The 16172-nt window shown below is 38.3% G+C and overlaps 1 protein-coding gene across 6 annotated transcripts in view; it reads right to left on the bottom strand.

Annotated features, from left to right (window-relative positions):
• The window catches only part of LOC109034133 (uncharacterized), a 70035-nt gene that overhangs the window by 4644 nt on the left and 49219 nt on the right, over positions 1–16172 (bottom strand). The window contains exons 7-12 of one of the 6 annotated variants that reach the window (XM_019047104.2): positions 14177–14595; positions 11263–11330; positions 9852–9974; positions 8651–8749; positions 5241–5315; positions 4244–4375 (exon numbers count right to left, since the gene is read on the bottom strand). In XM_019047104.2, coding sequence (XP_018902649.2) covers positions 4244–4375; positions 5241–5315; positions 8651–8749; positions 9852–9974; positions 11263–11330; positions 14177–14595 — 916 coding nt within the window. Of the gene's footprint in view, positions 1–4243; positions 4376–5240; positions 5316–7515; positions 7639–8650; positions 8750–9851; positions 9975–11262; positions 11331–14176; positions 14596–16172 lie in introns of all 6 variants that reach the window. The other 5 variants (XM_019047103.2, XM_019047107.2, XM_019047106.2 and 2 more) reach the window with 5 other exon arrangements.

The following is a 16172-nucleotide window of genomic DNA, read 5'->3' as shown; positions in this document are numbered from 1 at the left end:
ATACCTACATTTTTCACGATTTTGGGCGGCATGAAATCAGACGTCGGACTTTCGGGCTTCTCAAAATTGATTTCAGCGTATGCTTCACGAGTTTTCATTGAAGTGCTTACGTTAACGTTTGTATCGATGACCCATGCTTGCCAGTCACTGGAATCGTTGAAATCGTCAGATTCTGAGTCACTCGTTCCCGCGCCTTGGCTGAGGGATTCTCCCGAATCACTCGTATCCAGTTGTCTCCAAAAATCATCCGATGAATTCGATTCGTCCTCCAGGAAAGCTGGATGGATTTCTGATTCGAGATCTGGTTTGTTCAATTTTTCAAGCAGCATATCTTTTCCATCATCAGGAACATCGTCGGAAATAATTTCTTTTTCATCCTTTCTACTCATTTTTTCACTAGTTTCTGAAGGCGATACCATTTCAGGACAAAGTGAATTGATTGGTAGGCCTTCTGAGATTCCTTGCTCCTCTGTAAAGGAGGGAACATTCTGTTCACTATCTGTTTCTGTAACTAAATTCTTATATTCACTGCAAATGGTATCAGTCATTTTTGAAGGAGCCCGCTGGAACCTTTCATCATCGTCCTTATTGATTTCTTTCCAAAAATCAATAGGAGAGTCACAACTCTGATATGATTCGGTATGATATTCTCCTTGTGCTAGACTCTTTACAGAGTGATTTTGTAGAAAGGTAGGATTATTGACAACTCCATTTGAACATATTTCTTTCCCTATATTTGCATTTAAATGACTGTTTTTCCCCAGCACAGCATCAGTATCAATAAAATTCTCTATTTTCATCCAAAATTCGACCGGGGACTCGTTGAATTTCCTATCCGGGTTTTTCATGAACATTAGATGTTGAATCTTTCACCGGTGCAGACTCCACTGGCTCAGAATTAGATTCATTAAAATTTTTACTACCTTCATTTTTAACACTCTCTCCGATAGAGAATGTTGGAGTCATAGTATCACACTGAATGCTTGAACTTGACGTTGTTTTAACATCAAGGCTCTCATTTACATCTATGAAATAATCATCAGATGATTTAATCCCACCCTGAGACTCGGTTGGTAGACTCAAAGGAGGTACTCTACTTTTAAGCCGAATTGTTTGATGAGTGGTCTGAAAATTTACCAAGCTATCTGTTGCTTCGATAGTTTCCTCAGTAGCATAGGACTGTTCATTCCGTTCCAAGTTTTGGAGAGAGTCATCATTTGATTGCTTTTTTGAGCTTTTGATTGTAAAAGAAACGTCAGTCGATACTTCAGACACATTTGTTTCTTTTTCGCTACATTTTGGTGAACGTGATCTCTCTCCATCACAATTTCTACCTGTGTTCGTTTTTATCACAATATTTTTGACAGACGTCTCTCGATCATTTGATTCAACTGCTCCACGCAAATCAGGATCCTTCTCCAGTGTTAATTTCGTAAAGTCATTAGTTAAGCACTTGTTTTCAGTACTCTCTGTAGAGGGTTTAATTAGCAAATTTTCTTGTTTTTCGTCAATACCTACTGATCCTAATTTTGTTGGACTACCATTGATGTGAATGGTGGATTTCGTATCCAACAATGTCTCATAGGAATGAATATTAGAAAGACCCTCTTCAGTTTCAGAATTTATTCTCAATGTTTCTGGCTCTTTTGTATCAAGAGGGGCCGAGTCTATGTTCACAAGATGACTAGGAATGGGGCTTGGACCTCGACTGTGCATCTCAATGACGTAATTTCGTAAAGAATTGTACTGATTCCAAAACTGTTCGATTTCAGGGAGAGTCTGAGGCAAAGATAAAGGTCTGACAAGATCTGCGGGTAGGTTAAAGAGATATTCGTCAATTTTGGGGTGTGTAGGAGGAGAAGGAAGAGTTTTAGGAGGATGGGATCCTGAAACACCTAACTCAACAGATTCATTGGTTCTTCCGTCGGCTATAACAAAACAACAAACTCCGTGAGTAAAGAGAGAATATATGTCATATGATTTGAATATGAATAATCTTAAAGAATAATTCTCATCGTTTCAAGAAACTTGTCTCGCACAACTCGCTTGATAATCGTTCGGTCGAAATATAATTATCAACCAGAGTTTAGATTTAAAGTTAAGGCTTCGACAAAATGTTCATTCTGTTTCTATTATTTCATAAATTAAAGCTGCTTGGGTCCAATTCAAAAATGTATCAATAATGTTGCAACCTTGTACGAATACATAAGAGTTGCATTTTATATGTATTAGTAGCATTGCACCCGAGAAAAATAAGTAGCTTTGACTCGGTATAGCAATCCAATACTAATCCCTAGATTTTGAAATCAAGAACAATGAAAACCACAAAGAACTTCGAATCCATTGTGCGAATATACAAGAATATGTGTTGAGCGTGTACCAGAAGTCTGTTAACTATTGAGTTTTTATGCAAAATCTGCAGATATCAATGGTTAAAACTGCTGATATCAACGGTTTAAGCTGCTGATATCTATGGTTAAGAAACAAATAAAGCCAGAGATGAAGAAGGAGGCAAGTCGCCTTGTGGCTCCATTGCCTTTTCATGAACTACCGGTATATTTGAAGGACAGAAAACTAGTCAGGAACATCGCCAAAAATTTTCGACGATTTCAGAATTTTCCCTCAGGAATAATAAAACTAGCGCTCTAAATAGTGCCTTTAACTTCCTTCAAAAGTCTCTCTGGGGCATGATTACTATTGATGGTTAAATAAATTTAAATCGCTTATCAATTTCAAAAACTTTAGGAGAAATATGTAGTTCATTCTAAATATCAAATTGGAGAAGGACCAAGGATTGAAATTAAATCGTGGAAAATATACGTGATCGGCATCCGTAATTTTTCTCTCTCCTAAATTATTCTAGTGCATGAGAGATGCAGATGGGTATTCAAGCTTTTTTATGTACAAGCATTTGAATCAACTGCGGGTAAAGGTGAGCAGGCGTTAATGTAGAAAATGGAAGAGGAGACAATATGAGAGGCGAGGCTATAAATCCTGTGTTGGAGATTTCTTTAGGTGCTACCATGCAGGCTCAAATTTTTTGACGTATTTTTAAATTAATATCCATGGTCTGATCAGTTATGGAAATCTACCAATGAGTTGGGTACGCATGCCTTGAGACTGGGTCTTCATTTCAGTTTATCTTTAAAATAAAATTCAAAAGAAATAAATACATAAAACGCAACCTCATAACGTATTAACTCTAATAAGGAAGTAAGTAATCTAACAATGTGAGATGAGTTTTCCAAGTTTTGATCAGTTCTAAAGATTCAACCTTTTTCAGAAGAAATTACAGTCAAAAGTAAACTTCAGCTTCACGTATTACCCATTCAATTAATGTAAAAAGAGAAGAAAAGAAAGACAGAATTTTTCTAAAACGTCCCCAAGGGAAAAATATTAATTTTCTTCAATTGAATGAATTGAACAGAGGGGTTGATCTTAAACAGTCAAACTCGAGACACATTGCAGAATTGATGTTTTAATCAAATCCATACTTCTTTCCTGCCATTATTCTTTTTCCCCTCAACCCTTTTGTATTTTTAGTGATATTTCCATGTAAATTTATGACTGTTACTGCCCTCTTTAGAGGTGTAAATGGCCTTAGATGCTAAAGCACCGCTTTAAAATAAAATTATTTTACTACTACTACTCTATTACTTTTTCTCCTCCTTTAAATTCCCAACCTCTTCTTCTCGCACGGGAAGTAAAAAAGAATAGTTGGGTCGCAAACAGCGTATGGGGTGTACTAACGTAAATGACCGTTTAATGGTAAATGCTAAATTCGCTTGAACTCAAATTCGAACTCAAATTCCATTCGACACTAAAGTATACCAATACAAGATTCGATTGAATCGACGCGATCCAAATTAAACTAATCGTGTCTGCGACTAATACGCCGACAGAGACCGTCTGACCATTATACTGAGGAGAATACCACTATTCGAACACGCGGGAGCTCATCTTGCCTACGCTAAAAATTGAAGGCGAACCAATAAGAATTTTGCTCGAGTGCATGTTCCGTTTCAAGACGATACCACTATTCGACCACGTGGGAACTTGTGTTGCCTACACCAATTTGGAGGGCGTTCTGACTGGGCGTTAGTGTAATCTCCTCTTGTTTGATGAAAAGCTTTTTTCTCCCTTATTTCGATATAAGAATTATTTCGAAATCAAAGTCATCCTTATCGCTAGACCTTTATTGTTTTTTCCTCTCAAGTTTGATGTGCAAAAATTGACGTGATACCTGGATTATGGACGGTCATGGCTTGCAACATGCGGAATGAACGGGATGGGATGGTTCCTCCGGTGTATTTTCTAGGCTCTTGAACATGCTCTTGTTGTGATGCGGGAACAAACTGCCGGGAGTGGCCATTCGCTAAATACAATGAAATACAATACAATCAACTTCAATATAATACGATGCATTACAGGGAAGTTAGTCACAACACACTTGCAAAGTCATAAAAGGATCGTGTGAGTGAACCCATCCGACCGTCAAACACTCAAAATGGGAAAAGTCAGAATGGTGAAAGGTAATGAAAAAGTCATCGAATAAGCCGATGAACCAGCTTTTGCCTGAATATCTGTAAGTGGCTATATGGACCGAGTTCATCAGAAAGGAACCAGCCCACATTAAGTTTAAACTGAGAAAAAGAGGTTTGAAGTTTTATTCCTGCATAAGGCTCAATGCAGAAAATAAACTTTAACCCCACTTTTCACACACTAATTACTCTTTTTCGTCTTCCAGATTTTAGCAGAGGAAAGAGTATAACCACAAGGGACTCAAAAACTTTCTGAACTCAATTTTTTCGGAGATGTGGGTTGGCTCCTTTCTGATAAACTCGGTGCATACAGCACAGTAGTGTCACGAAGCACATAGTTTGCTCTAATTCAAACGGCCGAGCAAAACCATTTTTGGTAGGTGTTTTGTTCGAAAGTTCTCCTCCGCTGATTTTCAGTTACTTCTTTTGTGTGATGATTAATCTTGGAATTAACAACAATGATATGTTAACACACAATCGGATGAATTAAAATGTTGGTGGGTGAAAATCAATGACAAGAATGACGCAAGGTTGAGTATTCAGTTGAGAAAATTGTGTCCATGGATAGTGACATGTAATAAATTCAATTTTTCAAGCTCAAAATCCAGAAATTTTTTGGGGAAAAACACACTTGATTTTATTGTTAAACATCAGGAGAGGGCTGTCACAAAAATTGCGGAACAAAACGTTACACCATACCTTGTTCGTACTGCGGTGTCCCACTGCGCACAGGCGAGTTTTGAGAATAGTCTTCATTTCCGGAAGATTTTGGTACTGACGAAATAAAGAAAACAATAAGTATAAATGCATACTAAAATATCTTATGGATAAATGGACGTATTTCTGCCGAACGAAATACTATGTGCATGATAACGTGAGCCCTGATACGCATATATATTCTTATGGGTCTCAGGGCTCATTTCTTAATGCACATAGTTCCGTTTGGCAGAAATACGTCCAAATACGGATTGTGCTTTGTTGAATGACGAATTAAATTTATGACCTGAAACTTGAGTAGGAGATTTTTCAGCAAGGAAAGTCTTCCAACTATGGACCATTAAATATATCAGATCGTATTCGATGAGAATTTTGCCTTTTGCTTGAAAAGAATATGGTTATTCTACTTGACAAAGTGTTTGATAAAGTGCTACAGATAACTATGCTACCTCTAATACTATTGTAACAATTATTACTTTCCTCCTTTTTTCCCTGCATTCAATTTTTAATTAAATTTCAATTTAATTTAATTTTCAATTAAATTTACGCAGCAGTTAATCGAGATTTTCTTAAAAATATTAAATAGTCATATTTCAAGTTTCTTTGCTTATAAATCGGCAATAGGTAACATTAAATCACATTAATGAAGAAGATTTATTTTTTATTGAAGCTGAAATCAAAATGGCCTCCCTTTCCTTTTTAATTAGGTGCAGCAAACGATGAGAGCATTGAATCAAAAGGAAACTTGCGACATGGACTTAGAATGCATCCAGCAACAATGGGCCTGTTGCATGCAAGAGATACAGCCGCGCGAATAGACTTTTTAAAGGTTAAATGACACGAAAATTACGATGGTCACATTAAAAAAGTCTGAAATACACTCCTTACTGCGCATTTTGCGTTGTTAGGAACGCGCTTTTTCAAATTTCCCGCGTCCGGGGGCACTTTTCTAATCACCGGAAACGAGCAAACGGCGGGCTTGGTGATTTCCGGAAGATGCCGAGTCGTTGTTGTTGTTGTTGTTATTTTTTCCTTCAGTTTGTTTACAAACCCAACGTGATCTCCTACAGTGGTCCATAAACGCTTTATGCGGTAACCAAATCGATCAACTTTTAAATATCCAACGCAATCCTTCTACATTTCATTTCACGATGTCACGAGCTCCGATTTTTAGGTTATGTTGTCAGTTTTAGTTGACCGGAAATAGCCGCGAGTTGCCGTTCATTGTTTCCGTTAGAAAACTGCCCCCAGACGCGGGAAATTTGAAAAAGCGCGTTCCTAACAACACAAATTGCGCAGTAAGGAGTGTATTTCAGACTTTTTTAATGTGACCATCGTAATTTTCGTGTCATTTAACCTCTAAAAAGTCTATTCGCACGGCTGTATCTCTTGCATGCAACAGGCCCATTTGTTACTAGTTACAATCGATATGAAAAATTACTCAAACATAAAAACATAACTCAATATCGATTTAATTTTCAACTGAAGAACACACTTTATTCTGGCTAATAGTGGAGAGTAAAGATAGGCTGGAAAAAAATGTGTAAAAAAAGAACCGGATTATGTTTTTTTGCACATGCTCTTTGATGAAAAAAGTGAAGCCGTGCACAATTTTTTAGCAAATACATTAAAGTAATAAATAATTAATTATTTATTTTCTTTGAAATGGAATAAACCATACAAAGTTATCAGATGAATGAGTTATGTGTGTCTCATCTTAGAACCGCATTGTTAGCTTATTAGAAGAGAAAAATTAAAAAAAAAAAAAAAAAAACAAGCAAATACCATCAAAATTTAAGGCTTATGCTTGAGCAACGTCAATTTTACAAACCACTCTCCAGCATGTCAAAGAAAAACGCTCGCGCTGTTTAGGTATACATACATAGGCAGCTTCTATTTTCTACGAACATATTCATGCACAATATACTCCTCATTCTCCTATCTCTCATTTGACTCTCATTTTGACATAAATAGAATGAGTTCTTGAAAAAAATTTCATAAAAGATGGGAGGAGTTACTTATTGAACGATTGGAGGTTTTAGATTTTCGTTAATTAATTATGTTGAGTGAGATTTGCACACAAGTAATTTTCTCCTTTGAATTTGAGAAATTGCTTGATTATTTCACTAAACAAATGATATTTACAAAGCTCCAAAAATCTTGCTCAAGTTTAGTGAAAGTAGCATTTTGAAGCAGAAAAGTGCGAGTATTGGTGTAAGCAGAGAATAAAGATTGTGTGCGGAGTTTTCAACCTCACCTCCAAATTGGTAGGAGGATGTACCACTGGTCATGTTTTGCAACATACGGAAGGCCTTAGAGGGGATAGCTGCACCACGATACCGTGGATCCGGCTCCGAGTGAAGAAAAATATCATCGTCCACTGTACATTCGAATACCATCACCACAAAGAATCAAATCATCGCATTCAATTCAGAGCAGAAAGGAAGCAACCACACTTTCAGAGAGGCACGGGAAAAAAAGTTTCAATTTTGCACCCCTTGAAAAAGTTTCAAATTCTAGGGAAAAATTATACTGTTCACAGTATACTTTTTTACCACATAGACCGCAAAAATTTATTTTCCCTCTTTTTTTAAATGATACTTTGGCCGCACCATTTCTCTGGTAGCACCATCGACGCTATTTTGCTCGAGCTTTTTTCAATGGGTTAGTTCCTTTCTGCTGAATTTCATTGAATATAAGAAAATACAGGTTAAAACCAAATGAATCATCAAGAATCATCTTTTGAGCTCGAGTCTCATCTTAGTTTGAGGTTCAGCGCTCTTATTTCTACTTCTTTTTCAAATATATTACTTCCAAGTTGTTTTTTTTTTTTTTTTTTTTTTTTTTTTTTTTTTTTTTTTTTTATACAAGTTTCTTAGAGACCATAATTAGTGCCACCGGGTATCTATCTTTATTTATTGCGGTGATATGTGTAAGTGCATGTGCTTTTTCCATCAATATAACAGCGAACCATTTTTTGGCAGGGAACAAATGATGACATTGACGATTCATTTTTGAAAATTATTATTTACAGGAAAGACATGGGTTATTAAAGACACGGTCTACCATTTGAAGACTATCCTGAATCTTCCTTGCGTAGCATCGAGAATTTTCTTCAATTTCCATCTCATCGAATTTTTATATTAGCTCTTGATGTGCCTTTTTTCAGCGTATTCCCAATACCAGAGTCGAAACAGATGCAGTATATCTCCACCAACTCATTAAAGTAATGGCACAGTCATGGGTTGGTTATGAGTTAATTCCTGCTGTACCAATTATGATGAAGTGAAAAACCCAAAAAGTTAATGAGTAGTAGAGAAAGATGCAATATTCCGTAACCGTAGTGACACCATCACCGAAAATTTTTCAATTTGTTTGTGTTTAAAACGTACCACTATCGTCAAGAATTTTGAAAACCCGAGACGGTATATTGCTCCCTCGGTACCTAGGGTTTTGCTCAGCCTCTTCAGGATGTTCAATAGCGTTGGTAACTTCGAAAAAAAAAAACAAAGAAAAGAAAGTGATCCATCAGCATTAATCTCATTTTTCAACTTGCGTTCATCAAAGTTCGTTCAATGAGAAAAGGAAGGGAACTTCGAGGGGAAATTATCCATTCACGGAATTTTTAGTGTCTCCAATCGAATGGACAAATCATGTCTTTACCCTTAATTAGCCAATAGGATAAAATTAAAACAGGTTTCTCCCCCATGCATTACACAGATAATCGGTGCTGGTTGTTTAACGACAGGTCAACGCAGAAAACTATGTGTCAAGCTTACAAATAGTGAAATGATTCTCTGAGAAAAAAATTGACGATGAAAGTTTTGATCGAATAAGAAAAAGCCTTGGTGCACGAAAACGCCTATGACTTTCATGCCTCTCAGAGAGCGATATAGTGACCATTTCGCTGCTCCTTCAATATGTGAGCAGCGGCCGGATTGCAACTTAAAGCAGTGAGAAGCATTTTGTATCACATTGATTTTGAAGGCGTTGCACTATTGAGCGTGTAATATATTGCCAAGGAAGTTGCAGTTACTTTCAGAGCTTGGTATAAACGATAAAATGCTTGAAACTTGACTTATTTCAGCTGGACAGAGTTTCACACAAACGCACCTACGTCTAGTTTCAAGCTAAAAAAGAGGTTTGACGTCTTACATCTCCTTGAGACTAGATGTTAAGAGAAAAGTCTAACGACTATTTTCATGTTCCAAATTTTTTTTCGACTTATTTCAATCTTTGAAGTCAATTTACGAATAGTTGCATTCAATATTACTCTCAACTCATTTTTCCAAAGTGAAACCAGATGCGGTAAACTGTTAAACTCGGTACAGTTGAAAAGAGGAAGATCTTGGAGCTGATAGATCTGACAGCTCTGCTTACTTTGCGGGGGGACTTGCACGGAACATTTATTCACAGAACATGTACTACTTTTGACTGGGACGGATGCAACTATTGGAACGGTGAATTCTTCGCAAACGAAAGAACAAATACGACTGAAGGGAGGAATGCAAGCGCGTTAGACTTGGTTTCACTTGAGGGATGGGCTTACAGAGTTATTTAAACCGAGGGACACTTGGAATGACAAAAACTTACCTTGTGATTTAACTTTATCCATGAGGGCTTTGTCGTCATCGGACAGATGCATTTTTCTCAGCTGACTCAGAGGCACGCCAGCAGTATTGTACGTGGATGCATCGGGATAATCCTGCCGAATGCCTATCGGAACATAATGACATTCACTTTATTCTGAGCCATTTTACTGAAGTATCAAGCCTAAAAATATAGAATCTTGCATTTTTAAACGAATTCTATTTTGTCCTGCTGGGAGAAACGCCGTATGAGCCTTCGGATATTGCCAAATTCCTTTTGATGGAACAAAAATATTCTGGGAAACTTGAAAACACTTTCGTTTCGATTTTTCGGGAATTTCATCAGCAATATATCCTAAAGTGTACGAAAATTGCAAAGAACCATATTCATAACTTCCCTCAAAAATATAATATGCTGTATAAATGCTACTATAAATGCTGGTCTCAGAATCGTGTTTCCATGCTTGATTCTTGTTGATCAGCTAAAAATATTAAGATCTGTCCAAACAGCAACTTCCCACGTTTATAATTAACCGCGATACCGCACTTTGAAAAATTCGGTTTATGACCTCATCGATCACATATCAGGAGTGACACCCTCGGTTTCTTCCACCTTGCTTGCATCAGTCAGGGAGACACACATTTGCGCTGGCCACTCAACGTGAAACTCAGATGAAAGCAAGGTGGAAGAAACCAAGGGTGCCACTACCGCGGTGGATGACGTCATAAACCGAATTTTTCAAAGCGCGATACCTCGGTAACGGTTGATATTAAACGCAGAAAGTTGCTGTTTTGACAGATCTTAATACTTTCAGCTGATCACCAAGAATCAAGCATCAAAACACGATTCTGAGAACAGCGCAACTGACCCATTCAGGGAGTCGCAGAGGTTGAAGTTTACACTGATTTACGCTCGTTGGCTTATCAGCTACATGCAAGGTAAGGGAGACGAAGGTATATGCTCTTCCCGCCGCTGGAGTTGTGGCGGGAAGTTTAAATTTCAACAATTTTGCAGTTCTGGCCGAAAACAATTATGACCGTCTGCTGTTGATAAAAACGAAAGAAAAACAGCCAAAATACTAGAAACAAATGAATGTTCATTTTTCAAAAAATTCGCTTGCATTGAATTTGTTCAATCAACAGCAGACGGTTATTTTTGTTTTCGGCCAAGACTGGAAAATTGTTGAAATTCAAACTTCGCGCCACAGCTCTAGCGGCGGGGGCCGAAAGCCGAGTTCTAGCCGAAAGGGTCGAGAAGCGCATACCTCCGTTTCACTTACCTTGAGCTACATAAGCTTACTACTGTCCTCAAGATACTGCATTCAAGGTTAAACCCTTGAAGTTCATTCATGCATTTCGCATGATTGCGAGTCCACTGACCCCTGAATTGATATTCCAAAAAACCTAGAGCTTACCTTCGTTATTGTCAGTATCAGTGATTTTCTGCAAAACTTTAAACGAACGAGACTGGATAGGTCCTCCACTGAAAAATCAAGAATGCATCAAAATTCAAGGCACAGGTATTCAACAAGCAGACCTCTTCAGTCCAAAATTAAGGAAGTGTGGAAAATTCCCTGATCTTTGTCTTTGAAAACATGGCCGGATTAAGGGGGTAGCCACATGGGCCACAGCCCATGGCGGCAAATCTAGGGAGCGGCAAATTTTGCAATTTTTTTAAATGTAGGTATTAAAAAAATCGAATTTAGAACAAAAATTACAAACGAGAGAAGATGACAAAATCTCAAATTTCCTGAGAATATAGTAATTTTTAATTTTGTCGTCTTTCAATGATACAAGAGACAGCACCTTTAATTAGTCGAGTTAAGAGAGACACCAAACACGCAATTTGGTCTGGAACGGCGCGACTAAGAGAGAAATGATGACGAGGACTTGAGATGAAAAGGAGAAATCCTCGGCGTGGCGATCGGCATGTAACACATATTAGCGCCTACAAGACTGCACGAATACTTCACGCATTCCATTAAACACAGAGTGGTCATTGCGGTCAGCGTGAAACGGATAGCGCCTACAAGAATGCATGAATACTTCACGCATTGCGGCAAACACAGTGCGATCAGCGTGAAAGGCACAGCGCCTACAAGACTGCGTGAATACTTCACGCATTGCGTCAAACACTGTGCGTTCAGCAGCGGTCGGCGTGAAACTCATAGCGCCTACAAGACTGTCTGAATACTTTACGCATTGCGCCAAACTCGGTGCGGTCTGCGTGGCGCGGCGGCGGAAGTTAAAATCGTTAATCCACATTTATGTTTGTTCTTTCATAATTGTTTCGTTCATTTCTTATGAAAGGAAGGCCTTGTCCACACAGGGATAGGTTTACGAAACTTAACTTTCGCGCAAAGTTCCGTGAACTTTTGCTAGTATTGTTGACAGGGCTTTCCCGAAAAATGTGTTCAACACGAGTAAGCGCGTCTTATGCACCCCTCTTCCGCTGGCACGTTCATTTGATGGCTTTTATTGATGTTTCAAAATGAATGAGAAGGGGGCGGCAAAATACAGGCGGCTCATGGGCGGCAAGTAGATAAATCCGGCCCTGAATTAAAATATTAGAAGTGGTGTATACAGCCTAGCCTCTCTTCCTGCAATTAGACGAAAGAAGGAAGTGGATGGAATCTTGTTCCACTATGTTGTCATCAAGTAACTTGCTTTGCCTGTTATGAATTTGTTAAAGGGAATTTTACATGTATTACCTTTTGCAATAAGGAACCACTGTTTCTGGCCCATCTGAGAAACAATATACATGCCATTGGTTTCCCTATGCAGATATGTGCTTTTATGGGAGAGCCAGAGATAGTGGTCCCTTATTGCAAAATGTAATCCATATGATTCTCAGTGCCACGATTCTCATCGGCAATAAAATGAGATTGAGCAAGTGATTGCACTCATTCGGAGGAAACGTGCGTGGTTACTACCAATAAATCGGCGCTAGGCTGATAAAGGGGCGTAACTGCACATTGTGATGAGCCCGGGAAAGCATTGAGTTAAATGGACGATATGGCTCATCGCGAAATGCAGTTATGTCTTCATGTCAGGAGGACGTCGAAATGTACTTGATGGGTAAAATATTATGATGAACTTAGGTACAGCTAAAGTGCTAGATGATGCTTATGGCGCAGCGCGGCGTGGCAAGATTAAATGGATCTTCCGTTGAAGTTTAATTGTTTGTGCGATGAACTCCTCTCAGGTGCTCTGCCATGGTAAGGAAGAACGGCGTATGAACTTTCGAGAGTTGCCGAATTGCTCCGGATAAAACATGTATTTTTGACAAAGATTATACGTATTTTTCTTTGAAATTTTCAGACATTTTAGACAAAATTGCGAACAAAATTGTCTGAAAAAATTGAAGAATACCATTCACAATTTTTCCAGTAAATGAAGTTTTTATTGAAGGAAATGTAGCAACGTCTGGAGGTTCATACGGCGTTCTTCCGTAGCACGGCAGTGCTGTGCTTGGCTGCTCACTCCTCAAGTCCTCAGCCGCAGCCACAGCCGCAAGCGAGAACTGAAAGTCACAAGTTCAAGGTGCTCGCATGGATACAGAGCCAAGGGCATTCAATCTGATTTTACTCAAAGCCTAGGCTACGCAGCCAATCTGCAGTTTTACTTACATTACGCCTTCTATTAATCCAATTGGTTCCTTCCGCGTTAGTTGGAATCGTATTTTGATGGTTACATCACTCAAATTAGTACTGCTTTATGAATCTCTCTAGTGGTAGAGGATGTATAAAAACTAATTTCAATTGAATCAGTGAGAACGAAAACACCCCAACTCGGTAACTCAAAAATGCTCAATTTTCATTAAAAACGGTCAAAATCTTTAAAAAGGTCATTGAAGTTGGCGAATCATTTCCAACTCGGACCTTTCAATTGTCCTTGAGTGCTTGTATTTAGGCACCAAAAATCTTTTTCTTAGACATTTCTTCATCTAAGGTGCAGTTTTGTGTGTGTCTTAATTACTTTCATTTTTCCGAGTTGGTGTGTTTTCGGTCTCACTGATTCAATTAAAAAAATGTTAAATTATATGAATTCAATCGTCGCACACTGGACCGAGTCAAAAGGTGAAGTCGGACAAAATCTAGAAACTTTGAAAGTTTTTATTTCCAAAAATATGAAAATTAAAAGTTTACGAGTCGTTCTTTTGGGTTTTTCCTTGGGGCAACTCCTTTCAGGCACACCCCTTGAAATAGAATTTTTGAAGAAATAAACATCAAAATTTGAGATTTCAGCCAAAAAAGTTCATGTCCGACCTCCTCTATTAGCTCGTTCTATTGTGCGTCCTTTTGGACGAAAATTTCATGTAAAACTTACTTTTCGTTTGTTGGGGACTGGGGTTGATTGAATTTATTCGGAACATAAACAGGCCATCTTTGCTGCTGCTGCTGCTGCTGTTGTTGTTGCTGCTGAGGCTGCTGTACCTGCTGGTACACCTGATTTTGCTGTTGATACTGCTGACTCGGTTGCTGATATTGTTGACTGGGTTGATGATACTGCTGACTTGGCTGTTGATACTGATGATTCGATTGCTGGTACTGAGGGCTTTGTTGCTGATACTGAGGACTTTGCTGCTGATACTGATGACTTTGTTGTTGGTATTGCTGACTCGGATTCTGTGTTTGCGGGGACAGTGGTGATGAAATTTGATTGTTATACTGTGGCTGTGATACCTCTATTTTTATAGGAATAATTCTAGTATTTCCTTGACTCGAAGAAGTCTCCTTACTATCTACCTAAAAAGTGAAAGAGTTACAATTAAAATCCAAAATGTATAGTATACCTCCGCATTTATTTTTTTTACCTACAATCACATTTGATGATGGAAAGAGATGGTTTCAGCGTAATAGCCTAGCGACATAAGTAAAGCGACGAGAATGGCAACAGCCCATCTTTGTTAAAATAAACACTGAGGACAGAAGTATGGTTTGAGCGCTGGTAATTTTAGTATGGTTAACATCAACGGACTCTATAGTCGCAACTAATCGCATTTACCAAAAGTATGATAAAAATTCACCAGACGTCACCAGATGTCTGGTGAACTCTACCTCAATGTCACTGTGTCAAAAAGCTAGTAGATTAGTGCCGGAATTTACTATACCTCTGGTAAAAACCGCCATAATTTTTTCAGCGCATTTGTTTGAAAAATGATCACCAAATCCAGGCTCGGATTTTTCAGTAAGAGAGTGATAATTTAAGTGCGTATCGTGAACCTAATTGCAAAGAAACTGCCTCGAAAATATTCGAAGGTTTTGCTTAATTGTTCTTTAGAAATATGAACAAAATGCCCAAGTTTTGGATGAATCGATTTCATTTGAATCGAATTTACAAATGCCAATTTCAGACCCTGTGGAGTAAAAAATGTAATTTTGAGGATAGGAAGTTACAATCGATGATAAAAACAACAATCCGTCTCGGTCAGGCTTTTTCTAAGCTTCCCCCTTTTTCCTAAAAAAAAAAAAAAAAAAAAAAAAAAAAAGTGACTATTTTTACGCACTGACAAAAAACCTTCGACTGTGAAATGCGTGCTTACGGGCTGTAAATAGCCGTCCGTCCCAGGCTCTGAGGCCGTAATTTCCGGGTGTTGCACCCGTTGCTCCGGCCATTGAACCTGGAGCACCAGCAGTCGAAGCTATACGGCTCCACCAATTGGAACTTTTGGCCTCTGAGCCCGGAACGGACGGTATGTCTATTGTCTGTGCAGTCCGTAACTTTGTTCCAGTGCGTTATTATTTCGTGTTTTACATTTATAAACCGTGAAAATTCGTAAAGGAGTCGAAACAAACTACTTGAGAAAAAAATATGTCGTGAAAATGTCAGTATATTGTCATACCTGACCTCTCAATTTTTTTTTTTTTTTTTTTTTTTTTTTTTTTTTTTTTTTTTTTTTGCGATAGGGCGATTTTCCGTGAGTGTAACGTTTTGAAACGAGCGAAGAACGCTTATTCTGCGGAGAATCTGCTAGCTGCTGAGCGACCAGAATTTGCGAAATACTCTATGATGCAGCTATTCCCAGATAGAATGACGTCATCAACCGCTACAATGACAATCTTACCCAGGCTAATGGTAAATCCTGAACGTATGACTCCCGGAATTTCACAATGATTCTCTTCATTCTACGTTTGATAATCTCACGGCTGTTGAACAGATTTTTAAATCAAGTGACAGGACTGCGTAGGTTTCCTCTTCCGGTCGTTTTTAATGACTCACGCAATATCTCCTCTCTCATAACGTTTTTGCCAGTTTATTATTTATTTGTTACAACATAGCACCAGAGGATAATATCGTCACCTTCCAGGCAAAGTATCACAAG

This window comes from Bemisia tabaci, chromosome 3 (assembly GCF_918797505.1).
Source record: "Bemisia tabaci chromosome 3, PGI_BMITA_v3".
NCBI lineage: Eukaryota > Metazoa > Arthropoda > Insecta > Hemiptera > Aleyrodidae > Bemisia > Bemisia tabaci.
Note: the sequence above shows the minus strand (reverse complement) of the source record. Positions and strands in the feature narration are given on the sequence as shown.